Below are 27,410 nucleotides of genomic sequence, written 5' to 3'. Positions count from 1 at the left end.
CACGAATAACCTCCCAAAAATACTAGGGGACCGAGGGTCTAGCGGGAAGGAGGAACTGAGGGAAATCCTTATTAGTCAAGAAATGGTGTTGGGGAAACTGATGGGACTGAAGGCCAATAAATCCCCAGGGCTTGATAGTCTGCATCCCAGAGTACTTAAGGAAGTGGCTCTAGAAATAGTAGATGCATTGGTGGTCATTTTCCAGAATTCCATGGACTCTGGATCAGCACCGATGGATTGGAGGCTAGCTAATGTAACCCCACTTTTTTTAAAAAGGAGGGAGAGAGAAAACAGGGAATTATAGACTGGTTAGCCTGACATTGATGGTGGGAAAATGCTGGAATTAATTATTAAAGATGAAATAGCAGCGCATTTGGAAAGCAGTGACAGGATCGGTCCAAGTCAGCATGGATTTATGAAAGGGAAATCATGCTTGACAAATCTTCTAAAGTTTTTTGAGGAAGTAACTAGTAGAGTGGATAAGGGAGGAGCAGTGGATGTGGTGTATTTGGACTTTCAAAAGGCTTTTGACAAGATTCCACACAAGAGATTAGTGTGCAAAATTAAGGCACATGGTTTGGGGGGAATTTATCGACATGGATTGAGAACTTGTTGGCAGACAGGAAGCAAAGAGTGGGAATAAACGGGTCCTTTTCAGAATGGCAGCCAGTGACTAGTGGGGTGCCACAAGGTTCAGTGCTGGAACCCCAACTATTTACAATATACATCAATGATTTAGATGTAGGACTTGAAGGTAATATCTCCAATGTTGCAGATGACACTAAGCTGGGTGGCAGTGTGAGCTGTGAGGAGGATGCTAAGCGGCTGCAGGTGACTTGGACAAGTTAGGTGAGTGGGCAAATGCATGGCAGATGCAGTATAATGTAGATACATGTGAGGTTATCCACTTTGGTGGCAAAAACAGGAAGGCAGATTATTATCTGAATGGTGACAGATTAGTAAAAGGGGAGGTGCAAAGAGACCTGGGTGTCATGGTACATCAGTCACTGAAGGTAGGCATGCAGGTACAGCAGGCAGTAAAGAAAGCAAGTGGCATGTTGGCTTTCATAGCGAGAGGATTTGAGTATAGGAGCAGGGAGGTCTTACTGCAGTTGTACAGGGCCTTGGTGAGACCATACCTTGAATATTGTGTGCAGTTTTGGTCTCCTAATCTGAGGAAGGACGTGCTTGCTATTGAGGGAGTGCAGTGAAGGTTCTCCAGACTAGTTCCCGGGATGGCAGGACTGACATATGAAGAAAGACTGGATCGGCTAGTCTTATACTCACTGGAATTTAGAAGAATGAGAGGGGATCTCATAGAAACATATAAAATTATGACAGGACTGGACAGGTTAGATGCAGGGAGAATGTTCCCGATGTTGGGGAATTCCAGAACCAGGGGTCACAGTCTAAGGATAAGGGTAAGCCATATAGGATCAAAATGAGGTGGTGGTAAACCTGTGGAATTCTCTACCACAGAAAGTTGTGGAGTCCAGTTCGTTGGATATATTCAAGAGGGAGTTATATGTAGCCCTTACGGTTAAGGGGATCAGAGGGTATGGAGAGAAGGCAGGAATGGGGTACTGAAGTTGCATGATCAGCCATGATCATATTGAATGGCGGTGCAGGCTCGAAGGGCCGAATGGCCTGCTCCTGCACCTATTTTCTATGTTTCTATGTATCATGTGACTACCAGGATGGTAGAAGGCAAACTAGATCGACCATGATCTTTTTACACTGAGCAATCCTATTTTCCTATTCATAATAAGAACATAGGAATTGCTTGGCGAGTGTGTGTCGGAAATTTGTACTAGTAACCCACTAAAGGATCAGCCTTGAACTCTGGGTGCTGTAAACTTTTCGGGAGCGTGTAAAAAAAAAAAAATATTGGAACAAGTACAAATTAATATTCACTTGTCTCTAGGATATATTTGTGAGATCAATGTGCGATTATACTGTAAAATATGTGGTCAAAATTGAAATGGTAGTTCCATTGTGATTCGAGGAACCAAGCATTTCACATCTTGTATGTCTTTAAATTAGACACCCATTCTCTTATGATTAGCGAATGGCAGAAATTAGTCAGGACGTGAGATTATTAACCAGTTGGTGTTTGACGGACAGAATCTTTCCCTAAATTTTACTTCTGAGATCTGGTAGTTATTAACGATTTCATTATACTCTGGCAGATAACCTTGAGAGGATGCATTAGAGGGTGGGAAGATGACCAATCAGCAGCGTAATCTACCTAACTGGATGGCATCGGAAGAAATAAAAGAAGCTGAAAAGCAACAGAAGGTACACAGGAATGACAATTTTTCTAACAGTTTTTGGATTGCTACATTGTTCTAAAGATATATTAACATCATTGTTTTTTTATTTATTTTCGGCAAAGATTAATCAGCTGTTGCATTTATTTTCTAAGTAAGTGGGTGTTTTTTTTTAAAACCTTGATAGTAACACGCAAAAGGTGGAGATAGAGAATTTCAAACTCTACCATGTTTTTACACCGAAAAGGTGCATTGATGTATCAGTAAGAGAAGGATACCATTGCATCCAGTACTACTAATATTACATTTATCTTAGCTTTTAATTGGAACAACACTGAAAAAGTTTCTGCTGCAGCACACTACAGCACAGACAAGAACACAGTACTGTAAAAGGTTTGGCCCTGCAGATCATTGCTTGCTCCAGGAATTGAACCTGTCCGAAAGCTCCCTAACATGCCCCTAACTTTTCAAGCCTCTGCCCATAACCTAATCATCCCAGTGAATATATTCGACACCTTTCCCTTTGTCTATATCCATGCTTTAATGGGGTTCCTCACAACTGTGCATAATGCTCCAGTTGCAGCATAATTCAGGTCTTTTACAAGTTCACCATTTGTAATCAAGTGCCCTTTTCAATAGCATTACTTTTTCCTTTGCTGTTTTGCACTGCATCTAATTCTGTGCTGATCTGTTACCCAAATGTTCCCCCACCTTTAGGTGACCTGCGTGCTCTGTTTCATTACACAGAGCCAAGTCAAATAGTGCTTGTTCGAGGGGCAACATATTGACTTGAGAAAACAGTCCTGAGCATACTCTTTTTTTTTTACAAAAAACCCTTCTCCTTTCTCACAGACATTTTCCCAATTCCATTCCCTTTTTGTATAATTAAGATTTCTCCCCATGACTCTTGCTGTTAACATCTTTCCACTGTTTGCTGTTATTTATTTTAAAATTTTTTTGGGGGGATAGCGGCGAGGCAGTATTTATTGCCTGTCCAGAGTTGCCCCTCCTTGTTGCGATTGTCTAACTTCAGAAGATGTGGAGAGTCAACCACATAGTGTGGGACTTGTCACAACTCGGCCAGACTGGGTAGGGGTGGCAGGTTTCCTTCCCCAGAAGGCATTGGAGAACCAGTTGGGTTTTTAATGACAATCCAGAAGATTTTGTGGTCATTTTCCGTTGCTAGCCTAAAAATTCAGTTTCACCCAACTTGTCATGGTGGAATTTTAACTCCTGACCTCGATAAAACCCACCTCTTTGGCCAAGCTTTTGATCAGTCCAATAACAAACGTGTGATGTAATATCGTTTATAATAAAGTCCCAGTAATATGATTCATCTCTTGTTGATCCTCAGCTCAGTGCAAAGGGATTTTATTTGGAGCACATGTCTGTTTAGTTCCTTGCGCTCCAGTGCTACGATATTGCCTCTAATTAGTATGGTACCCCCTCCCTTCCTTCACTATCCCTCTGAAAGTTTTGTGCCTGAGAATATTTAATTGCTAATCCTGACCAAGCTGCAGCCACATTTCCATTTGAATCAAGGATTCTAGTTCACCAATTCTGTTTGGTATACTGCGTGTTGATATATGTACATAACGATTTGGCAGTTTTTCTTCCCACATCCTGATTCATTTTTATTATCTTGTCCTGTCCTATCACTGTAAACCATGAGCTCACTTTCCCTTCCAATCTGTCTGCTCTACTCTTTTGCTTTACTCTCCTTCCACCCCTGCCCCCACAGTTCTAGTTAATTTCCCGATGAATGGTGGAAACTTAATTCACCCTTGGGTGGGTTAAAAGAAGTAGAGCCCTAGTACTTGAAAGCTCACTGCTGGTGAAAATTGAAGTGTTGTTGAGGGGAGAAACTGAGTGGGACCAGAAGAAAACAATCTCTGCGACTGTCCATGAGTTTAGCCAGTTCCCCAACAACTGCACTGCGATTTTTATGCTGGTCCAAATCACCTCTCAACCACAAATTATTCTCCGTCAACTAGAGGGACCAGACATCCTTTTTTCCAGGCATTTGCTACTGCTGCTTGTTTGAGCTACTCTTTGAGAGGAGCAGAAAAATTTGCATGGGTTACTTCAACCTGCAAACTAAAATCAACTCGCTCGCTCTCCTTTTGGCAACTTACTACCCCAGATACAGCAGCTCAGAGTAGAACTCGCTGTGTCGGGAATCACAGCAGGGAGCGAGCTCTGTGGGACATTGGATTAGTATAACCCCACGCTACCAGGTACCTTTTTATTGGAATGCTCGGTGGGCAGATTCAGGCAGGTTCCGACAGGTGTCCGTTTAAAAAGACAGGAAAAAAATAAGTTTTCTTGTGTTCAAGGTTTCTTGTATCAACAAAAATGTTCTGGAGGACAAACTTCCCTTCTTGGAGTTTCCTGGGGCCATTATTTGCAGTTACGAAGTAAATGACTGTAACTTTCTATCAGAAGATTTAAGGTAAGATTTCTGAAAGTGAGCTATATTTTGCCTCATGCCTAAATTGAATAGCACCATTTTTCTCATTTATTGGTGTGGATGAGGCAGAATGATTGGGGCCTAAGAATCCCCCACTCTCCTGAGTTAGTGATATAAATCGCTACCCTGCAGCGAGGTATCAAACAAAAGTGAACTGTTTTCTCACCAAGGGTGAACGAACATCTTGGGTGCAGACATCATTTGGTCAGTGTTCTCTTGGGAGCTAGCTTGAGCGGATTGGTGCAGGTCTGGGAGAAGGTCACTTGCCTCTTGTCATCTCAGTTGTGACTAAGCTGGGAAGATCAGGAAAGGACATATGATCGGTGAATGGGTGAAATAATTGTTACATGCTCCCCCCCCCCCTCCCCCTCCCCTCCTCCATACAAAAAGCATAGTTCATTTATCGATGAGGAGAAGCCCTGGGTATTAATATTAATTCAAGTGTCTTGCCCTGTCGGAATTGGTAAATCAATCCTCTGATGGTACTTATTAAAAAGTAGTAATGAAAATGGAAATATATAAATGAATGTTCATTAGTTATTGTTTGCAACAGTTTATATTTTCAAAGAGGAGATCCTAGGGTTGAGTTTCCCTCTTTTAGGACTGTGGATTTTATTTTCAGATTGTTAATATTTACAGATTGTAAATGCCAGCCACTCTTTTGGAATAAAGTGTCATTTCTTTTTTGCTTCAGGTCTTCTATGCCAAAGGAATCAGCTATTGGGTTTGACATCGAGTGGCCTCCAGTATACACAAAAGGAAAGGTGGGAAAAGTGGCACTTATTCAGCTATGTGCCTCTGAGAACAAGTGCTACCTGTTCCATATCTCTTCCATGTCAGGTTAGAGCTTGATGTATTTTTCTCTCTCCAATTTTCTCCCTTTCTCTCCTGAAGGCAGGTGGGTGGGTACTGGCACGCCTTTGATACCTCACAGAAGTAACTGCTCTTCATGTATAAATGAGGAAATGAGTATCAGCAGACTATTTGATGGCTGAACCCAATTCCATCATCTTCATAAAAGTAAAAGTTGTTGTAGCCCGACTAGAAATTAGAATGTGCTGACTGCTTTGTCTTTCCATGTCTGGTTACAATATTCTTCTTGTGGTCCTGTTCTAACTGTTCGAGACTAAATGGCCACAGTGGTAAATTCAATGTTAATAACTATTTTGAGGGTCAGCATCTAAGTTGAGAACTTGTGTTTTAGAACACACACTTCTTAGTGTTCCCTTCCACATGTCCGAAAACCGAGTGACTCCTGCCAATGACCCAGAAGCTGCGCAGAAACATTTTGCACAAACTTGTCGGGTGCCAAATTTAGGAAATAATGTTCACCACAACAGATGGCGAATCGGAGAAGTGCTGAAGCACATCAATAATCTTCTTCTTAGGCAGTCCCTTGGAGTCGAGGATGACTTGCTTCCATACTAAAAATGAGATCTCAGGTGACTGATGAGTCTGATGCAGGACCTACAGTCTCTGTCACAGGTGGAGCAGACAGTGGTAGGAAGGATGGGTGGGTGGGATGCTTGGGTTGTCGTGCGCTCCTTCCACTGTTTGTGCTTGGCCTCTGTTTGCTCCCGGCGAAGAGACCCGAGGTGTTCGACGCCTTTCCGGATGCTTCTCCTCCACTTTGACCAGTCTTGGGCCAGGGATTCCCAGGTGCCGGTGGGGATGTTGCACTTTTTCAAGGAGGCTTTGATGGTGTTCTTGAAGCGTTTCCTCTGCCCAGCTGGGCTCGCTTGCTGTGTCAGAGCTCTGAGTAGAGTGCTTGTTTTGGGAGTCTCGAATCGGGCATGCGGATGATGTGGCCTGTCCATCGGAGCTGATCGAGCGTGGTCAATGCTTTGATGCTGGGAATGTTGGCCTGAGCGAGAACACTGATGTGGTGCACCTATCCTGCCAATGGTTTTGCAGGATCTTGAGAAGGCAGCTTTGGTGGTACTTCTCCAGTGCTTTGAGGTGCCTGCTGTATATAGTTCATGTCTCATCATCATCATCATAGGCAGTCCCTCGGAATCGAGGAAACATAGAAACATAGAAAATAGGTGCAGGAGTAGGCCATTCGGCCCTTCGAGCCTGCACCGCCATTCAATGAGTTCATGGCTGAACATGCAACCTCAGTACCCCATTCCTGCTTTCTCGCTATACCCCTTGATCTCCTAGTAGTAAGGACTACATCTAACTCTTGCTTCCACTCCCAAAGTGAGTTCTTTGATGGCTGAACAGTCCGATACGAGAGCCACAAACCCTGTTATAGATGGGACAGACATTCGTCGAGGGAAGGGGTCCGTGGGGCTGGTTTGCCGTGCGCTCCTTCCACTGCCTGCGCCTGGCCTCTTCACGCTCTTTGCGTTGGGACTCGAAGAGCTCAACGCCCTCCCGGATGCACTTTCTCCACCTCGGGCAGTCTTCGGCCAGGGTCTCCCAGGTATCAGTAGTGATGTCGCACTTTACCAGGGAGGCTTTGACAGTGTCCTTATAACGTTTCCGCTGTTCTCCTTTGGCTCGTTTACCAAGAAGTAGCTCCGCATAAAGCATTTGATTAGGGAGTCTCGTATCTGGCATGCGAACTATGTGGCCTGCCCAGCGAAGCTGATCGAGTGTGGTCAGTGCTTCAATACTGGGGATGTTACCCTGGTCGAGGACACTGATGTTGGGTGCGCCTGTCCTCCCAGGGGATTTTCAGGATCTTGCGGAGACATCGTTGGTGATATATCTTCAGCGCCTTGAGGTGTCTTCTAAACATCGTCCATGCCTCAGATCCATACAGGAGGGCATGTATTACTACAGCCATGTAGACCATGAGCTTGGTGGTAGGTTTGAGGGCCTGGTCTTCAAACACTCTTTTTCTCAGACGTCCGAAGGCTGCACTGGAGGCGATGTTGAATCTCCGCATCAATGTCTGCCTTTGTTGATAAGAGTCTCCCGAGATATGGGAAATGGTCCATGTTGTCGAGGGCCGCGCCGTGAATCTTGATGACTGGAGGGCAGTGCTGTACGGCGGTGACAGGCTGGTGGAGGACCTTTGTCTTACGGATGTTAAGCGTAAGGCCCATGTTTTCATATGCCTCAGTGAATATATTGACTACATCCTGGAGTTCAGCCTCTGAATGTGCGCAGACGCAGGCGTTGTCCACATACTGCAGCTCAACGACAGAGGTTGGGGTGATCTTGGACCTGGCCTGGAGGCGGTGTCTCAGTCGAGACTCTGCCTTTGACTCGAGTGTTCTTGACTCCATGCCGTAGCATGCAACCCGCCACGAACTCGGTGAAACCCCAACGTTGCACGAGGTAGGCAAAACCATAAAACAGCTCAAGAATAACGAGGCTACGGGCGCGGATGGAATCCCTACTGAGGTGCTAAAGTATGGCGAGGCGCTGTTGGCGCGGATACATGACCTCGTCTCTCTAATCTGGAGGGAGGAGAGCATGCCGGGAGATCTCAGAGATGCAGTGATTGTGACCATTTTTAAAAAAGGGGACAAGTTCGACTGCGGCATCTACAGGGCAATCTCCCTGCTATCAGCCACTGGGAAAGTTGTCGCTAGAGTGCTCCTCAATCGTCTTCTCCCTGTGGCCGAAGAGCTCCTCCTGGAATCACAATGCGGATTTCGTCCCCTATGGGGCACAACAGACATAATCTTTGCAGCGCGACAGTTGCAGGAAAAATGCAGGGAGCAGCGTCAGCCCTTCTATATGGGCTTTTTCGATCTTACAAAGGCCTTTGACACTGTCAACTGTGAGGGTCTATGGAGCGTCCTCCTTCGTTTCGGATGCCCCCAAAGGTTTGTCAACATCCTTCACCTGCTTCACGATGACATGCAGGCCATGATCCTTACCAACAGATCCATTACAGACCCAATTCACGTCTGGACCGGGGTCAAACAGGGCTGGGTCATTGCCCCAACCCTCTTCTCAATCTTCTTCGCCGCCATGCTCCACCTCACAATCAACAAGCTCCCCACTGGAGTGAAATTCCATGTCTCTGAAGCATATAGGAGGGCCAGTATCACCACTGCTCTGTAGACCATGAGCTTGGTACCGGGTTTGACGTCCTGGTCTTCAAACGCTCTATTCCTCAGGCGACGGAAAGCTGCGCTGGCACACTGAAGGCGGTGTTGGACTTCGTCATCGACATCTGCCCTGATTGACAGTAGGCTCCCGAGTATGGAAAATGGTCCACGTTATCCAAGGCCTCGTCGTGGATTTTGATAATCGGGGGGATAGTACTGTGAGGCGGGGGCAGGTTGGTCGAGGACCTTTGTCTTACGGATGTTTAGTGTAAGGCCCATGCTCTCGTACGCTTCGGTGAAGGTGTTGATGATGGTTTGGAGTTCGGCCTCCAAGTGTGCACAGACACAAGCGTTGTCTGCATACTGTATCAATGACTGGAGGCGACGGAGGTTCCCGTTTGTTCTGTAGATTAGCTCCACTCCAGCGGGGAGCTTACTGAGAGTGAGATGGAGCATCGCAGCAAGGAAGTTTGAGAAGAGCATTGGTGCGATGACACAGCCTTGCTTGACCCCAGTCGGGACGTGAATTGGGTCTGTGGTGGATCCATTGGTCAGGATTACAGCTTGCATGTCATCGTGAAGCAGGCAGAGGACGGTGACAAACTTTTGAGGGCAGCCGAATTTGAGGAGGACGCTGCATAACCCCTCATGGTTGACTGTGTCGAAGGCCTTTGTAAGGTCAAAGAAGGCCATGTACAGAGGTTGGTGGTGTACCCTGCATTTCTCTTGAATTTGATGCACGGTGAAAATGAGCTCCTTAGTGGGCAGAATCCATATTGCGACTCTGGGAGGAGCTCTAAAGCCACAGGAAGAAGGTGATTGAGGAGGTTTCTTGCAATGACTTTCCTTGTGGCAGACAGCAGGGAAACTCCTCTGTAATTGCAGTCAGACTTGTCCCCTTTCTTGAAGATGGTCGCAATTATGGCATCTCTGAGATCCCCTGGCATGCTCTCCTCCTTCGAAATAAGAGAAATGAGTTCATATATTCATGCCAATAGTGCTCCTCCACCATGTTTTAGTGCTTTGGCGGGGATTCCATCTGTTTCTGAGGCCTTGTTGTTCTTCAGTTGTCGGATGACATTTTTAACCTTGTGCCGGGCTGGAGTTGTGCTGAGGTGGTGGCGGGGTAGCATGCTGTGGGATGGAGTCGAGGACACTCACGTCGAAGACAGAGTCTCGGTTAAGAAGATATTCGAATGCTCCTTCCAGCGGGCACTGACTGCCTCTCTGTCCTTGATGAGTACCCCTCTGATCTTAGCCTGCAGTGGGGTAGGACCTTGGGTGCTTGGGCCGTAGGTGGCCTTGACTGCGCTAAAGAATCCATACACGCCGTGGTTGTCGGCGAGTTGCTGGATCTCCTGCGCTTTCTCCATTTGTTCTTTAGGTTGCGAGTTTTTTGTTGGACCTCGGCCTTCAGACGTCAGGAGAGCTGCTTTCTTGCTCTCGAGTTGTGTTGCTGTTTCCAGTTCAAGAATCCAAGGGGGAATGTTTGCTAGTGCTGTTGGGGAGGGGTTAAACTAATATGGCAGGGGGATGGGAACCTATGCAGGGAGACAGAGGGAAGTAGAATGGGGGCAGAAGCAAAAGATAGAAAGAAGAAAAGTAAAAGTGAAGGGCGGAGAAACCCAAGGCAAAAATCAAAAAGGGCCACATTACAGCAAAATTCGAAAGGGGCAAAGTGTGTTAAGAAGACAAGCCTGAAGGGTCTTTGCCTCAATGCGAGGAGTATTTGTAATAAGGTGGACGAATTAACTGCACAGGCAGCAATTAATGAATATGATATAATTGGCATCACGGAGACATGGCTCCAGGGTGACCAAGCCTGGGAACTCAACATCCAGGGGATTCAACATTCAGGAAGGATAGACAGAAAGGAAAAAGAGGTGGGGGTAGCGTCTTAAAGAGGAAATTAACACAATAGTAAGGAAGAACATTAGCTTGGATGATGTGGAATCTGTATGGATAGAACTACAGAATACCAAAGGGCAGAAAACGCTAGTGGAAGTTGTGTACAGACCACCAAACAGTAGTAGTGAGGTTGGGGACAGCATCAAACAGGAGATTAGGGATGCGTGCAATAAAGATACAGCAGTTATCATGGGCGACTTTAATCTACATATAGATTGGGCTAACCAAACTGGTAGCAACACGGTGGAGGAGGATTTCCTGGGAGGTTTTAGGGAAGGTTTTCTCGATCAATATGTCGAGGAATCAACTAGAGGGCTGGCCATCCTAGACTGGGTGATGTGTAATGGGGAAAGGACTAATTAGCAATCTTGTTGTGCCCTTTGGGGAAGAGTGACCATAATATGGTAGAATTCTTTATTAAGATGGAGAGTGACACAGTTAATTCAGAGACTCGGGTCATGAACTTAGGAAAGGTAACTTCGATGGTATGAGATGTGAATTGGCTGGAATAAACTGGTAAATTATACTTAAAGGGTTGACGGTGGATAGGCAATGGCAAACATTTAAAGATCACATGGATGAACTTCAACAAGTGTACATCCCTGTTTGGAGTCAAAATAAAACGGGGAAGGTGGCTCAACTGTGGCTAACAAGGGAAATTAAGGATAGTGTTAAATCCAAGGAAAAAGCATAGAAATTGGCCAGAAAAAGCAGCAAACCTGAGGACTGGGAGAAATTTAGAATTCAGCAGAGGAGGACAAAGGGTTTAATTAGGAGGGGGAAAATAGAGTACGAGAGGAAGCTTGCCGGGAACATAAAAACTGACTGCAAAAGCTTCTATAGATATGTGAAGAGAAAAAGATTAGTGAAGACAAACGTTGGTCCCTTGCAGTCAGATTCAGGTGAATTTATAATGGGGAACAAAGAAATGGCAGACCAATTGAACAAGTACTTTGGTTCTGTCTTCACGAAGAAAGGAGGGAGAGAGAAAACGGGTAATTATAGACTGGTTAGCCTGACATCAGTAGTGGGGAAAATGTTGGAATCAATTATTAAAGATGAAATAGCAGCACATTTGGAAAGCAGTAACAGGATCGGTCCAAGTCAGCATGGATTTATGAAGGGGAAATCATGCTTGACAAATTTCTGGAATTTTTTGAGGATGTAATTAGTAGAGTGGACAATGGAGAACCAGTGGATGTGAAGTATTTGGACTTTCAAAAGGATTTTGACAAGATCCCACACAAGAGATTGGTATGCAAAATTAAAGCACATGGTATTGGGGGTAATATACTGATGTGGATAGAGAACTGGTTGGCAGACAGGAAGCAGAGAGTCGGGATAAATGGGTCCTTTTCAGAATGGCAGGCAGTGACTAGTGGGGTGCCGCAGGGCTCAGTGCTGGAACCCCAGCTCTTTACAATATACATTAATGATTTAGATGAAGGAATTGAGTAGAATCTCTTTAAGTTTGCAGATGACACTAAGCTGGGTGGCGGTGTGAGCTGTGAGGAGAATGCTAAGAGGCTGCAGGGTGACTTGGACAGGTTAGGTGAGTGCGCAAATGCATGGCAGATGCAGTATAATGTAGATAAATGTGAGGTTATCCACTTTGGGGGCAAAAACACGAAGGCAGAATATTATCTGAATGGCGGCAGATTAGGAAAAGGGGAGGTGCAACGAGACCTAGGTGTCATGGTACATCAGTCATTGAAAGTTGGCATGGAGGCACAGCAGGCGGTGAAGAAGGCAAATGGTATGTTGGCCTTCATAGCTAGGGGATTTGAGTATAGGAGCAGGGAGGTATTACTGCAGTTGTACAAGGCCTTGGTGAGGCCTCACCTGGAATATTGTGTTCAGTTTTGGTCTCCTAATCTGAGGAAGGATGTTCTTGCTATTGAGGGAGTACAGCGAAGGTTCACCAGACTGATTCCCGGGATGGCAGGACTGACATATGGGGAGAGACTGGATCAACTGGGCCTGTATTCACTGGAGTTTAGAAGGATGAGAGGGGATCTCATAGAAACATGTAAAATTCTGACGGGACTGGACTGGACAGGTTAGATGCGGGAAGAATGTTCCCGATGTTGGGGAAGTCCAGAACCAGGGGACGTAGTCTAAGAATAAGCCATTTAGGACTGAGATGAGGAGAAACTTCTTCACTCAGAATTGTGAACCTGTGGAATTCCCTACCGCAGAGTTGTTGATACCAGTTCATTGGATATATTCAAGAGGGAGTTAGATATGACATTTACGGCTAAAGGGATCAAGGGGTATGGAGAGAAAGCAGGAAAGGGGTACTGAGGTGAATGATCAGCCATGATCTTATTGAACGGTGGTGCCGAATGGCCTACTCCTGCACCTATTTTCTATGTTTCTGTGTTTCTAATGCCTTGCGCTTGTGGCTCATTAGCTCCTGGTCGTTCTCGTCCAGCCAGTCTTGGTGTTTCCTGGTCGAGTGACCGAGCGTCTCTTCACAGGCGCTGTGGACACTCCGCATCTCTGAATCACTGGGAGTCGTGAGCTGACTAGAGCTTTCTTAGCAGTGTCACTGCTCCAGCATTGATTTTCCTGAGCCACTGTTTTGGGGCTACATTGATGGAGATGGCAAAGCGGATTAGGAGGTGGTCCGTCCAGCTCCTGTCATGGCGTGGGTGATGCGTACGTCCTTGCGGTCCCTCGCTCGGACGATGACTTGGTCTAGCAGATGCCAGTGCTTGGATCGAGGATCCTGGATCCGTAGATCCAATGTTGCCATGAAGCCTTGTACTTGTCTCTCTAATGGGACAAGGTGTTGGTTATAACAAGGCCATGTTCTAAGCATTTCGTCCGGAGGAGGGTACCGTTGAAGTTGGTTTTCCCTACTCCCTCTCTGCCGATCACACCTCCCCTGAGGTCTGTATCCTTTCCAACTCTGGCATTAAAGTCGCCAAAGAAGATCGGCTTGTCGCCCGTTGGGACTCGGGGAGGGATTGTTCAGGAGTAGATTTCCTCTTTGGTCTCGCCTATAACTTCTAGTGTTGGGGTGTTCGCACTGATGACCGTAATGCACTGTGTCCGGGCTAGGTTGAGCTGTGAAGGGTCACGAGGCGTTCGTTTATCCCACAAGGAGAGTCCCTGAGACAGCCAATTAGCTCATTTTTTTATATCACCATGGAGGCAGCGTTCTTCTTCTGGTTTATCTTTCCAGAAGAATGTGCAACCACCACCTTGTTCCTTGAGCTGGCCTTCCCTGCTTGCCGGGTCTCGCTTAGGGCGGCGATGTCTACGTCGAAACGTCTGAGTTCCCAGGCAATGATAGCAGTACGGGGTACCGGTCTGTTGCTGTTGGGGTTGTCGATGAGGGTCCTGACGTTCCTGGTCCCGGACTTCATCTTAAGTGTGGAAGATGCCTGTGCGTGAATTATTTTAATGTGGGTTAGCTGTTGCACACCAGCTGCCACACGGGCTTGACAGAGCAAGGTCTTGGTCCAGTGGCAAGGGGATCCAAGACGACTGGAGACCAGGCTAATAATGCTAATAACATCACGAATAATATTTCATTAATGTTACTAGGTTGAGTTAATGTTATTAGATTGGGTTAACGTGACTGGTGATTTTTCCAGTTTATGAACAGTTGTCTCGAAGGACAAACAACAACTTTTAAAAATAAACTCTCTGTTAGAAATTTCTGTAAAATTAACGGTTCTAACAAAATTCTCTAAATCTGCTTCTTTATTCCTCATTTTGGAAAGTCCACGACAACAAACAAAGAAAAAACACTTGAACTGTTCTTGTGCAACTACTTCATTCGTTGGCAGCAGTCACGTCCTTTAGAAAAACCCAACGCGTAGATTATTGTTCCCTCCAACTACCATGATTCCCCATATGGTGAGTTCATGATATTGGCTGTGCTGTTAAGAGGTGCTGATCAGAGCTATGTCCGGTGAGTTAATCACACGTTCTAGCTCCAGTGCAGCATTACCAAAGGCTTGGTGGCAGGTTGCCTGCCTGCTGTGTCAACCTGGTAATCACATGGGGAATTTGGAGAATTCAAGAGGATGAGAAATAAGTATGTACAAGCTTTTAAACTTAAAAAGTCACAAATGAATAGAAATCACAGAAGATTTGGAAAATGGAACGTTTCCTTGGCAATAATTTGCCATTTACCAAAGGAGCTGAATCTGTATTGCTGAAGTGAATTTTGTTTTAGGATTTCCAAGTGGACTTAAAAGGTTACTGGAAGATGAAGCAATTAAAAAAGTTGGGGTTGGAATTCAAGGAGACCATTGGAAACTAATGAGGGACTATGACATTAAACTCAAAAGCTTTGTGGAACTATCTGATGTGGCGAATCAAAAGGTAAAACCATATTAATTTTTGTATTTTACTGTGGATTCAAATGTCACTGATCCAAAGTCTGGGACCTAAAACCTTCTGAGAGCAGGGATAGTTAACTGAATCAGTTGGAAGCCAGGCAGATCTTTTTAAGAAACATATTTGTGTTTTTCAGATTTTACAATTGAATCCAAAGATAATAGATTTAGTCAGAAGATAACAACAGCAGGTCCAGATCACCAAATGGATAGGCCTGTGTAATATCCTCCAATTCGTATCTCCCTCCATAATGTCCTGTTTCTTCTCAATTAACCTTGGTTTCTTCTTTTTACTTCCTTTGCTGACTTCATTTCATATATCACTGTTTGCAGTTCCTGCCTATCTTTAATCTTGGGGACTTTACTGTACTGAATTCAGCTAAAATGTTTCCTCTCAGTTGTCCCATCATTGCAACAATAACTTAAAAAAATATATATTGCATTTATATTACATCGGTACGCCTCCGACCACAAATTCAGGGCTAATATAAATGCAAGATTTCCAAGGATCTACGAACTTGCCTCTTGGGTCCAAAGCTACAGAGAGTTCAGGACTTGGGCTTCCAGGCGTACGATAGCGAAAAGGCCCAGGGATCCCAAGGAAACGGGCAGTTCAAAAACGTCCCTGGGATTACATGGGCCAGGTCCTCCAATGAGAGGACGATTCTGTTTCCAAACGGAATCCACTATAAATCCTACTAGAATCCCCAAATAATTAAACCACTTAAACAACTGTAATAAATATAAATGTTCTCATTTTCAAATTTAAAGTCCCTTCAGTACAGAAAAAAACAATAAAAATGTAATTTTTTGAAAAATAATTTTAAACCTTTTAATCTGGGCCAATATTTGCATTAGCTAATTTTAAATGTTTGTGCATCATTTTTAATGTTTACATTTTTAAGATTTATAATAACCCTTAAGCTGGTGAAAGCCTGCTTTTACTTGCCATAAGTGGTTTGTGGGCAATTGCTGGACAGTCGTTGGGCAAATAGCCCAATTCTGTGCCAGCGAAAGTGATTTTCTAGTCGGTTTGGTAGATGTGTCAAGGTGCACCATGAGAGATCACAAGATCCGGGTTTTTGCGCAGGTGGGAATCCGGAACTTGCGAGGCCTTTCAGAAGGCTTAAGGTGTATGTCGTCACGGAGACCGTAAATTCTGGCCCATCTTTCATGTCTTCAGGACATCCCAAAATGCTTCAAAGCCAATTAATTACTTTTGAAGTGCAGTCATTGTTGCCTGGGTAAATGAGGCAGCCAATTTTGCACACAGCAAAGATCCCACAAACAGCAGTGAGATAAATCATCAGTTATTTTCTTTGTGTGGTGCTGGTTGAGGGATACATGTTTGTCAGGACACCAGGAAAACTCTACTGCTCCTGTTATAATTTTGCCATGGGATCTTTTACATGCACCTGAACAGGCAGACAGTTTAACATTTCAACTGAACAATGAATGCCACCTTTGCCAATGTAACACTTCCTCCATATACTGAAATATCGGGCTCAATTTTCCCCAATGCCGTTTTTTGGCATATTTTTGCTCTTTTTTTGGGGGCCCGACTATGCCGTTTTAACTTCCCCGTTTTAACTTGTGACTGTGGCCCGGCGCATATTGTCCTTAAGCTCTGTGGGTGGAGCCTAAGATGTGCGCCAAAAAGATAGGGTTGCCAGGGTAACAAGGGACACACTGCGTGCTGACGCTGGAAAGTGAAACATACAAGACATTCTGGCCAGCTCACAGCACAAGCACATTGCAGCATACCAACATGAAAATATAAAAGAGTCTTAGTGCCAAAAGTAAACTGAATTGGAAAGGCCCCCCTGCCGGTGCCCGGTGCCGCTCCAACCCCGGGCCGAAGAGCCTCCCTCCCCCCGGAGCCGGTACCGCTCCTAGCCTGGGCCGAAGAGCCTCCCTTCCCCCGGAGCCGGTACCGCTCCTAGCCTGGGCCGAAGAGCCTCCCTCCCCCCGGAGCTGGTACCGCTCCTAGACCGGGCCGAAAGGGTGGACAGACCAGACCAAAAGCCCCAGATTAAAGTTAATTCAAGATTAAAGACAAAAAGGAGATTGTTACAGTACTACAGAACCCATAAGTAAAAGAGGCTATAATTACCCACTCTCTCCTTCTCTGCCGCTGCTGTCCTTGCCATGAAACTGGATTTTCTACGCTGATTCTCCTACCTGTACTGATTTTGTTAACTGCCCAGAAGGTTTTTCAGAGCGAACACATATGTCGTCTTAAGAAAAATCGTAGTCGACCAAACTTGCATAAATAGCCAGAATTGGCGTGGGTGGCAGGTTACCCTGAGGTTCAAAAAAAATCGTAGCCTAAAAAAAATGAACCTGAGTAAATTACGCTGGTGGAGAAACTTGGAGATTTTAATTTACTCCCCAAAAAAATGGTGCAAGTCAAAAAAAACGGTGCTGATAATTGGGGAAAATTGAGCCCATTATCTTAAATTATGTGATGATTTAGGACTTGATCCCATGACCTTCTGACTCAGAAGTGAGAGTGCTACTACTGAGCCAATGCTGACATTTATATAGCACCTTTTGAACATGTACAGCAGAATCCAATGATATTTGATCCATCTAAGAGATGTAGTCACAAGGTAACCATAACAGATGCAGATCACCAAACAAGTACATCTTGGCTCAAGTGCAGCAATTTTTAATGTGAATTGGGTTGGAAGACTGTTTTAACTTGCATTATTTCCAGTAAAGCTGCTCTTCAGTGGAAAATCTAAGGCTCTAACAAACCATAAGTTAGCAAATCTAATTAATGAACAGTATTAGGCAGTTGTGGGATCTTTGTAATCTCTGTGCTCATCATGTTTCCATCTGAAAGCTCATTATAACTAACATTAATGGGCTGCACTTCACAGTTGTCGTTAAGAGAAGACTTTCTTGCTCTTTGACTGGATCAGAACCGAGTATCAAAGGGCCCTTACATTCTTGCAAAAAACTTTTTACAATCCCATCTGCCTGGAGATTCTAATTGAGTTTTTATTGCCAACAAGATGCAATAATGTAATTGGGTATCCACTGAAAGGCCCGGGATAAAATGTAATACCTCCAATTCCTTTCAAGGTCAGTTTCTGAACTTGACTGAACAGTTATGAGGTGATTATCACTGTTATCGTAACCTTTAATATAAAAGTCTGTTTGTTCATAGAAAGCTAATTAATGGTATGCTGCATGGTGCCGGCGGGACACGATGGGCCGAAATGGTCTCCTTCTGCACTGTAAATTTCTATGTTTCTATACTTGCTTAGAAGCCTGTGCCACATTTTTTTTTAAAGTGGGAGTCCAGATATTTTTTCACAATACTGAACTGAATAGAAATTGCTTTTGAAAAATTTGTTCTGGTTCTGAAACTTGTTTCCCTGTGACACGACGTAGTTGAAATGTGTAGAGAAGTGGAGTCTGAATGGGTTGGTAAAACACCTTTGCGGCAAACAGCTGAAGAAGGATACATCTGTCCGTTGCAGTGCCTGGGATACATTTCCACTCTGTGACGAGCAGCAGCAGTATGCAGCAACCGATGCCTATGTACGTATATGTCTACTTCAGATCTAACTACCCAGTCCTGTAATACTGTTATTTCAGTTCCTTTATTATTTAATTGAAAAGCACTTCAATTCAAGTGCTTTTTTAATCAGTATAATTTTCACCAATAGGAATTTAGATGTAAATTTATATATATTTTATGCACTGCGGGATAACATTTTTAATTGGGTTTTAATTCTCTTTTATTAAAAAAAAACTAAAATAGCTACGAGGAGGTATAGAGAAGCTAATGGTGATGCTATGCTTCTGAGTAATACTTAGCAACCAGGAGTAGGGCATTCAGCCCCTTGAGCCTGTTCCGCTATTCAATTAGATCATGGCTGATCTGTATCTTAACTCCCTCTACCTGCCTTGCTTCCGTAGACCTTAATACCCTTGGTGAACAAAAATCTATCAATCTCAATTTTGACATTTTCAATTGACCCCTAGCCGTAATAACTTTTTGGAGGAGAGAGTTCCAGATTTGTAGAACTCAACATCTCTGGTGTCTTGACGGGGAGGCACTTTGGAGAAATTAGGCACTTTCTTCTAACATGGCAAGGTTTGAGTTTAATTTACCATTTGGTGTTCCTGCACACCTTCATGATGTGGGATGCATTGTACCATTAGAAGAGGCCTGAGAGCTGGTTTATCTGGGTGTCCTATTTGCAGGGATTGGTGTGTAATGTGGGAGAACTTTGGAAAATAAATGAGTGGAAGGAACGTTAAAAAGCCAAGATGATACCCTGAAGTTAAAGGCAGTGGCCCTATTGTGCTACAGCACCATGGTGGAGTTGTGGCCAACATTGTCCATGTATTGAGGTTTCAATGTCAGTTGTGTTGTGGGCCAGCTAACAAGCCATGCATGCCACCAGAAAGAGGGAATGAAAATCAAGAACGGAGAGCAGGGAATCGGACCAGGCTTCCCTTGCATCTCTTCAAACAGCTGGTTTTAGAGTAGCATTGGTGGATGATTGAGACCAAGTTGAGTAAGTGCCATCTTGGCCATGGTATAGTAAACTCCTAGCACAGTGCTGGGCTTTAAATATCCAGAGTGAAACTTAGAAGATTAAAAACAATCTGACTCCAGAGAGTTTTTTGGAACCCTGAAATATGTATTATGTATGCACTATGTATTCCAACTGTTAATTGTGCGGCATGCTTTTCTTAAACATGTCTTGTGTTATCGATTGCCATTTGAGCTCATGCACTCCATTCCCACTGGTATGTTCTGTTTTGGATCAGTTGCTCACAACAGGACATCAACACATGTCAGGAAGGTCGGATGAGGCTGAGTCTGTTGTTATCAAGAGGTCCACTGGTGATATTTTATAATTGACTAAGATAGCACTCATTTGTGTTCCTTTTTCTTTCTCTAGGCCGGTCTTCTAATTTACCAAAAATTAATTCGTTTGGATGTTAGCGGAGGAAAACTGTTTCCCAATAAAGCTGGTAAGTTGCGTGCGGGTTGGATAAATTCCCCATATGATGATTCTTGGTAACCCTTAAATTCCATTAGAACATTGGGAAGGAATTTCTTGCATTTTTCCTGAAGTTGGCTCAAGTGTTTTCCAACTGTTTGGTTATTTTTGGCTCCCTTACAAGTTATCATCGCAAGCAGCTGCAGTTGCACACTCCAGTTAGCTTTAATGGGCGTGATGCACTTTTCTCACCTTTTTGTATGTTTGCGTTAGATTGTTATTGTCTTTGTGTACTTTCATTGGAAACGGTTCATTTTTGACACAAACTTTTTATTTGTTACAAATTTGAAAAGATTTTTTCTTTACGCTTGTACAATATCAGTCATCATCGTTTGGTCACTGAGATTAGGGGGTGCCTGTAGAGTATGTACTCTGTCAGATTAGTAGGCTGTGTGTTCTGCTGCTTCATTCCAAATTTAAATTTGTGCATCAACATCTTACCCCACCAGGCTGCCACATGGTAATTTATTTAATCTAATTCTGAAGATAGTCCTCTGACTCAATCAGTAATTATGTTCATGCCCGAGTAGATTTAAAAGTCGGGGAACCTGTTCCCCACCCTACATCAGTGCTGCTGTTTCACTGGGTGATAAGTGCATGAGAGCAGCCTGAGGTGATTACCCCTTTCCGTGGGAAACCATCTGGCCTCCACTCTGTGCCTAGGGTGCTGCTCATGTGGAAACACCAACCCCACAATGGTGCTGCTAACACGCAACTTATCAATTTAGCAGTATTTTGGAGTGCCAGTGGGTGATTCTATTGCTCCCTCTCAAATGGAGTACTGTTCCTTTTAAAAATACGAAAGTCATGTAGTGGTACATGGTGTTGGAGGATCAGAGTACTCTGCCACAGACCAGGCGGAGGTGGGTTTATGGCAATACTTCTTATTGCTGAGTTCCCATGGGAAGTCACCAAATGGGGATCATGCTTTCCCTTGGAGAAATAGTAAATGGCAGGCATCAACTGAACTGGTCTTGCACACCTTTTAGAAGTCAGCTTCAGAGTATCATTTACAGAGGCCCGGGTGCAGAAGATAATTAGAATAGAGAAAAGAGAAAATCTAAAATATCATTTTTAAAAATTGATCCCACGATGCATGTACAATAAGTTGATTAATTTTGTTTTCATCTACCTACCCACTGGAGATTCTGTTTCACATACTCAGTCATGACTGCATTCCACATCTCTAGTGGGGTTCTAAGTGGAAAGAACTTTTTTGAGGCATCACAATAGTTATTTGCCCAGCGATGAGACTACCCTCTGATTAGAGTTGGGATTCCCAAAACTCAAGAGGTTTAATTCAGATTATACAGGGAGCCCTGCACAGATATATTTGGGCATTTGGCATCTGTCTGAGGTTGAACTAGACTATTCGCAACCTTGGTGTCATATTTGACCCCGAAATGAGCTTCCGATCACATCACTAACACCGCCTATTTCCGGAACATCGCCCTACTCCGCCCCTGCCTCATTTCATCGCTTCTGAAACTCTCATCCATGCCTTGGTTACCTCTAGACTTGACTATTCCAATGCAGTCTTGACTGGCCTCCCATGTTCTAATCGTAAACTTGAGGTCACCCAAAACTCTGGTGCTTCCTAACTCCTATTCACCCTGTGCTCACTGACCTTCATTGGTTCCTAGTTAAGCAAAGCCTCGATTTTAAAATTCTCATCCTTGTTTTCAAATCTCTTCATGGCTTCGCTCCTCCTTATCTCCTCTAGTACCCACAAGCCTCCAAGATATCTGCGCTCCTATAATTCTGGCCTCTTGAGCATCTCCGATTTTAGCAATCACTCTGTCCTACAGTGCCATTTGAAAGACCAGGGAAAGAAAGCAGTTAATTCCTGTTGCTTTGTGGTTCCCACTCCCACAACCCCCCCAAAAAAATAAAGGTAATTAGGTTGGAATGATGGCTGTACCTAATATTGACAGGACCAAAAATGAGCTCTACTTTATGCTGTACATATGGATGAAACACCTGCCAACTGATAATGTTCTACTTTGTGTGTTTCAGACCAGAAACTACTGCCTTCCCTTTTTTTAAGGTCGAATCTGACCTCTGTTGCCTGTGAAATGCAGAAACTAGCAGAGATGGTTCCTGATTCCTACATTAGTGGTATGCAGAGGTTAGTAATGAGCAGCTGATGGGAAACATCGCCTGATGATCTGCTAATCATAGTTTTGTTGCCTTTGCCTGTAAACAAAAATAAGTGCCTGCTTTCAGATTGGGCTTGTTAGGGTTTCAGCGCTTTCTACGATTGTCTTCTCTTTCAACGGTGTAAAGGCTGTTCCTACAAGTAAACGTTTGGTCTTGCAATCTGGAAGCAGTGCTCAATACTTGTGTTTACCTGTAATTACCCCACTAATAGTAGTCTTAGTAGATTTCATGTAGTCTTGTACTCATCTTCTAAATGGTGAATGTCATCACGACAACCTAAGGTCTACAGTCAAAAGTGTTATGCTCCTCCTGTACTATGTGGGAAGTCAGGGATGTGTCCAGTGTCCCTGACGACTATGTGTGCGGGAAGTGCATCCGCCTGCAGCTCCTGACGGACTGCATTGCGGCACTGGAGCTGCGGGTGGATTCACTCTGGAGCATCCACGATGCTGAAAATGACGTGAATAGCACGTATAGTGAGTTGGTCTCAACGCAGGTAAAGGATACACAGCCAGATAGGGAATGGATGACCAACTAGAAGAGCAGTGCAAGGAAGGTAGTGCAGGGGTCCCCTGCGGTCATCCCCCTGCAAAACAGATACACCGCTTTTGAGTACTGTTGAGGGGGATGACTCATCAGGGGGGAACTGCAGCAGCCAAGTTCATGGCACCGTGGGTGGCTCTACTGCACAGGAGGGCAGGAAAAACATTGGGAGAGCTATAGTAATAGGGGATTTAATTGTAAGGGGAATATATAGACGTTTCTGCGGCCGCAACCGAGACTCCAGAATGGTATGTTACCTCCCTGGTGCAAGGATCAACGCATTCTGAAAAGGGAGGGTGAACAGCCAATTGTCGTGGTGCATATAGGTACCAACGATATAGGTAAAAAAACGGGATGAGGTCCTACAAGACGAATTTAGGGAGCTAGGAGCTAAATTTAAAAAGTAGGACCTCAAAAGTAGTAATCTCAGGATTGCTACCAGTGCCACATGCTAGTCAGAGTAGGAATCGCAGGATAGCTCGGATGAATACGTGGCTTGAGGAGTGGTGCAGAAGGGAGGGATTCAAATTCCTGGGATATTGGAACCGGTTCTGGGGGAGGTTGGACCAGTACAAACTGGAGGTTTTCACCTGGGCAGGACCGGAACCAATGTCTGAGGGGGAGTGTTTGCTAGTGCTGTTGGGAGGAGTTAAACTAATATGGCAGGGGGATGGAAACCTGCGCAGGGAGACAGAGGGAAGTAGAATCGGGGTAGAAGCAAAAGATAGAAAGAAGAAAAATAAAAGTGGAGGGCAGAGAAACCCAAGGCAAAAAGGGCCACATTACAGCAAAATTCTAAAGGGGCAAAGTATGTTAGAAAGACAAGCCTGAAGGCTCTGTGCCTCAATGCGAGGAGTATTTGGAATAAAGTGGACAAATTAACTGCGCAGATAGCAGTTAACGGGTATGATGTAATCATGGAGACATGGCTCCAGAGTGACCAAGGCTGGGGTATTCAACATTTAGGAAGGATAGACAGAAAGGAAAAGGAGACGGGGTGGCATTGCTGGTTAAAGAGGAAATTAATGCAATAGTAAGAAAGGACATTAGCTTGGATGATGTCGAATCGGTATGGGTGGAGCTACGGAATACCAAGTGGCAGAAAACACTAGTGGGAGTTGTGTACAGACCACCAAATAGTAGTAGTAAGGTTGGGGACAGCATCAAACAAGAAATTAGGGATACATGCAATAAAGGTACAGCAGTTATCATGGGTGACTTTAATCTACATATTAATTGGGCTAAACAAACTGGTAGCAATGCGGTGGAGGAGGATTTCCTGGAGTGTATTAGGGATGGTTTTCGAGACCAATATGTCGAGGAACCAACTAGTGAGTTGGCCATCCTAGACTGGGTGATGTGTAATAAGAAAGGACTGATTAGCAATCTTGTTGTGCGAGGCCCCTTGGGGAAGAGTGACCATAACATGGTAGAATTCTTTATTAAGATGGAGAGTGACACAGTTAATTCAGAAACTAGGGTCCTGAACTTCGATGGTTTGAGGCGTGAATTGGCTAGAATAGACTGGCAAATTGTACTTAAATGGTTGACGGTGGATAGGCAATGGCAAACATTTAAAAATCACATGGATGAACTTCAGCAATTGTACATCCCTGTTTGGAGTAAAAATAAAACTGGGAAGGTGGCTCAACCATGGCTAACAAGTGAAATTAAGGATAGTGTTAAATCCAAGGAAGAGGCATATAAATTGGCCAGAAAAAGCAACAAACCTGAGGACTGGGAGAAATTTAGAATTCAGCAGGAAGACAAAGGGTTTAATTAAGAGGGGGAAAACAGAGTACGAGAAGAAGCTTGCCGGGAGCATAAAAACTGACTGCAAAAGCTTCTATAGATATGTGAGGAGAAAAAGATTAGTGAAGACAAACGTAGGTCCCTTGCAGTTGGATTCAGGTGAATTTATAATGGGTAACAAAGAAATGGCAGACCAATTGAACAAATACTTTGGTTCTGTCTTCGCAAAGGAAGACACAAATAGCCTTCTGGAAGTACTAGGAGACCGAGGGTCTCGTGCGAAGGAGGAACTGAAGGATATCCTTATTAGGCGGGAAATTGTGTTCGGGAAATTGATGGGATTGAAGGCCGATAGATCCCCGGGGCCTGATAGTCTGCATCCCAGAGTAGTTAAGGAAGTGGCCCTAGAAATAGTGGATGCATTGGTGATCATTTTCCAACAGTCTACCGACTCTGGATCAGTTCCTATGGACTGGAGGGTAGCTAATGTAACACCACTTTTAAAAAAGGGAGGGAGAGAGAAAGCGTGTAATTAGACCAGTTAGCCTGACATCAGTAGTGGGGAAAATGTTGGAATCAATTATTAAGGATGAAATAACAGCGCATTTGGAAAGCAGTGACAGGATCGGTTCAAGTCAGCATGGATTTATGAAGGGGAAATCATGCTTGACAAATCTTCTGGAATTTTTTGAGGATGTAACTAGTAGAGTGGATAAGGGCGAACCAGTGGATGTGGTGTATTTGGACTTTCAAAAGGCTTTTGACAAGGTCCCACACAAGAGATTGGTGTGCAAAATCAAAGCACATGGTATTGGGGGTAATACACTGATGTAGATAGAGAACTGGTTGGCAGACAGGAAGCAGAGAGTCGGAATAAACGGGTCCTTTTCAGAATGGCAGGCAGTGACTAGTGGAGTGCCGCAGAGCTCAGTGCTGGGACCCCAGCTCTTTACAATTTACATCAATGATTTGGATGAAGGAATTGAGTGTAATATCTCCAAGTTTGCAGATGACACTAAACTGGGTGGCGGTGTGAGCTGTGAGGAGGACGCTAGGGGTACTGAGGGAATGATCAGCCATGATCTTATTGAATGGTGGTGCAGGCTTGAAGGGCCGAATGACCTACTCCTGCACCTATTTTCTATGTTTCTAAGTCACTAATAGGAAGTTTACTTAGAAACAAATAGCAATATGAAGCATAACCAACAGCAAATACTGAAAGTACAATATTTATTTGACGTTAATATAAAGAGAATATCTGCATTGGGTTAATTATCCTCAGCAAGACTGCTTTCAGATATAGCTCAAATGTTGCTCTCGGTTTGGCTAAGATTTTGCACTGCAAGTTCCATTTATCTCCAATCATTTTGGAGAAGAGTAATTAAAAATGTTTAGCTTTCAGAAGGACTGTGTCAAAGCTGCCAATACTTTCTGGTAGTTCTCAGATATTTTGTTTCCCATATCAAATTGTGTAGCCTGCCCACACTTCCTGTAGGCTCACAGGCAAATGGCCACATGGATGAGCCATTTGTGGAGGTCTGTGGTCAGATAACAGAAGTCCCGACTGCAACCTTTAAACAGTGCATGCGCATTTGCATTTATAGAAACATAGAAACATAGAAAATAGGTGCAGGAGTAGGCCATCAGAATCTTAAACGTTTCTATGAGATCCCCTCTCATCCTTCTAAACTCCAGTGAATAAAGGCCCAGTTGATCCAGTCTCTCCTCATATAACAGTCCAGCCATCCCTGGAATCAGATTGGTGAACCTTCGCTGCATTCCCTCAATAGCAAGAATGTCCTTTCTCAGATTAGGTGACCAAAACTGAACACAATATTCCAGGTGAGGCCTCACTAAGGCCCTGTACAAATGCAGTAAGACCTCCCTGCTCCTATACTCAAATCCCCTAGCTATGAAGGCCAACATACCATTTGCCTTCTTCACCGCCTGCTGTACCTGCATGCCCACTTTCAGTGACTGATGAACCATGACACCCAGATCTCGTTGCACCTCCCCTTTTCCTAATCTGCCGCCATTCAGATAATCTGCCTTCGTATTTTTGCCCCCAATATGGATAACCTCATATTTATCCACATTATACTGCATCTGCCATGCATTTGCCCAGTCACCTAACTTGTCCAAGTCACCCTGCAGCCTCTAAGCATCCTCCTCACAGCTCACACCGCCACCCAGTTTAGTGTCATCCGCAAACTTGGAGATATTACACTCAATTCCTTCATCTAAATCGTTAATGTATATTGTAAAGAGCTGGGGTCCCAGCACTGAGCCCTGTGGCACTCCACTAGTCACTGCCTGCCATTCTGAAAAGGACCCGTTTATTCCGACTCTCTGCTTCCTGTCTGCCAACCAGTTCTCTATCTACGTCAGTACATTACCCCCAATACCATGCGCTTTGATTTTGCACACCAATCTCTTGTGCGGGACCTTGTCAAAAGCCTTTTGAAAGTCCAAATACACCACATCCACTGGTTCGCCCTTATCCACTCTACTAGTTACATCCTCAAAAAATTCCAGAAGATTCGTCAAGCATGATGTCCCTTTCATAAATCCATGCTGACTTGGTCCGATCCTGTCACTGCTTTCCAAATGCACTGCTGTTTCATCCTTAATGATTGATTCCAACATTTTCCCCACTACTGATGTCAGGCTAACTGGTCTATAATTACCTGTTTTCTCTCTCCCTCCTTTTTTCAAAAGTGGTGTTACATTAGCTACCCTCCAGTCCATAGGAACTGATCCAGATTTGATAGACTGTTGGAAAATGATCACCAATGCATCTACTATTTCTAGGGCCACTTCCTTAAGTACTCTGGGATGCAGACTATCAGGCCCCGGGGATTTATCGGCCTTCAATCCCATCAATTTCCTGAACACAATTTCCCGCCTAA

General features: G+C 44.3%; 1 protein-coding gene across 5 annotated transcripts in view; it reads left to right on the top strand.

Moving 5' to 3' along the window:
* wrn (WRN RecQ like helicase) overlaps positions 1-27,410 on the top strand; it is a 139,334-nt gene that overhangs the window by 9,916 nt on the left and 102,008 nt on the right. For 4 of the 5 annotated variants that reach the window (XM_070872508.1, XM_070872521.1, XM_070872503.1 and 1 more), the window contains exons 2-8: positions 2,190-2,298; positions 4,607-4,722; positions 5,435-5,580; positions 14,854-15,002; positions 18,419-18,568; positions 19,945-20,017; positions 22,063-22,174. In XM_070872508.1, the coding sequence (XP_070728609.1) occupies positions 2,224-2,298; positions 4,607-4,722; positions 5,435-5,580; positions 14,854-15,002; positions 18,419-18,568; positions 19,945-20,017; positions 22,063-22,174 (821 nt within the window). In that variant the 5' untranslated portion in view covers positions 2,190-2,223. Of the gene's footprint in view, positions 1-2,189; positions 2,299-4,606; positions 4,723-5,434; positions 5,581-14,853; positions 15,003-18,418; positions 18,569-19,944; positions 20,018-22,062; positions 22,175-27,410 lie in introns of those variants that run through there. The other variant, XM_070872523.1, reaches the window with a different exon arrangement.

This window comes from Pristiophorus japonicus, chromosome 2, assembly GCF_044704955.1.
Source record: "Pristiophorus japonicus isolate sPriJap1 chromosome 2, sPriJap1.hap1, whole genome shotgun sequence".
NCBI lineage: Eukaryota > Metazoa > Chordata > Chondrichthyes > Pristiophoridae > Pristiophorus > Pristiophorus japonicus.
The sequence above is the reverse complement of the archived record's forward strand: the minus strand, read 5'-3'. Positions and strand labels throughout refer to the sequence as shown.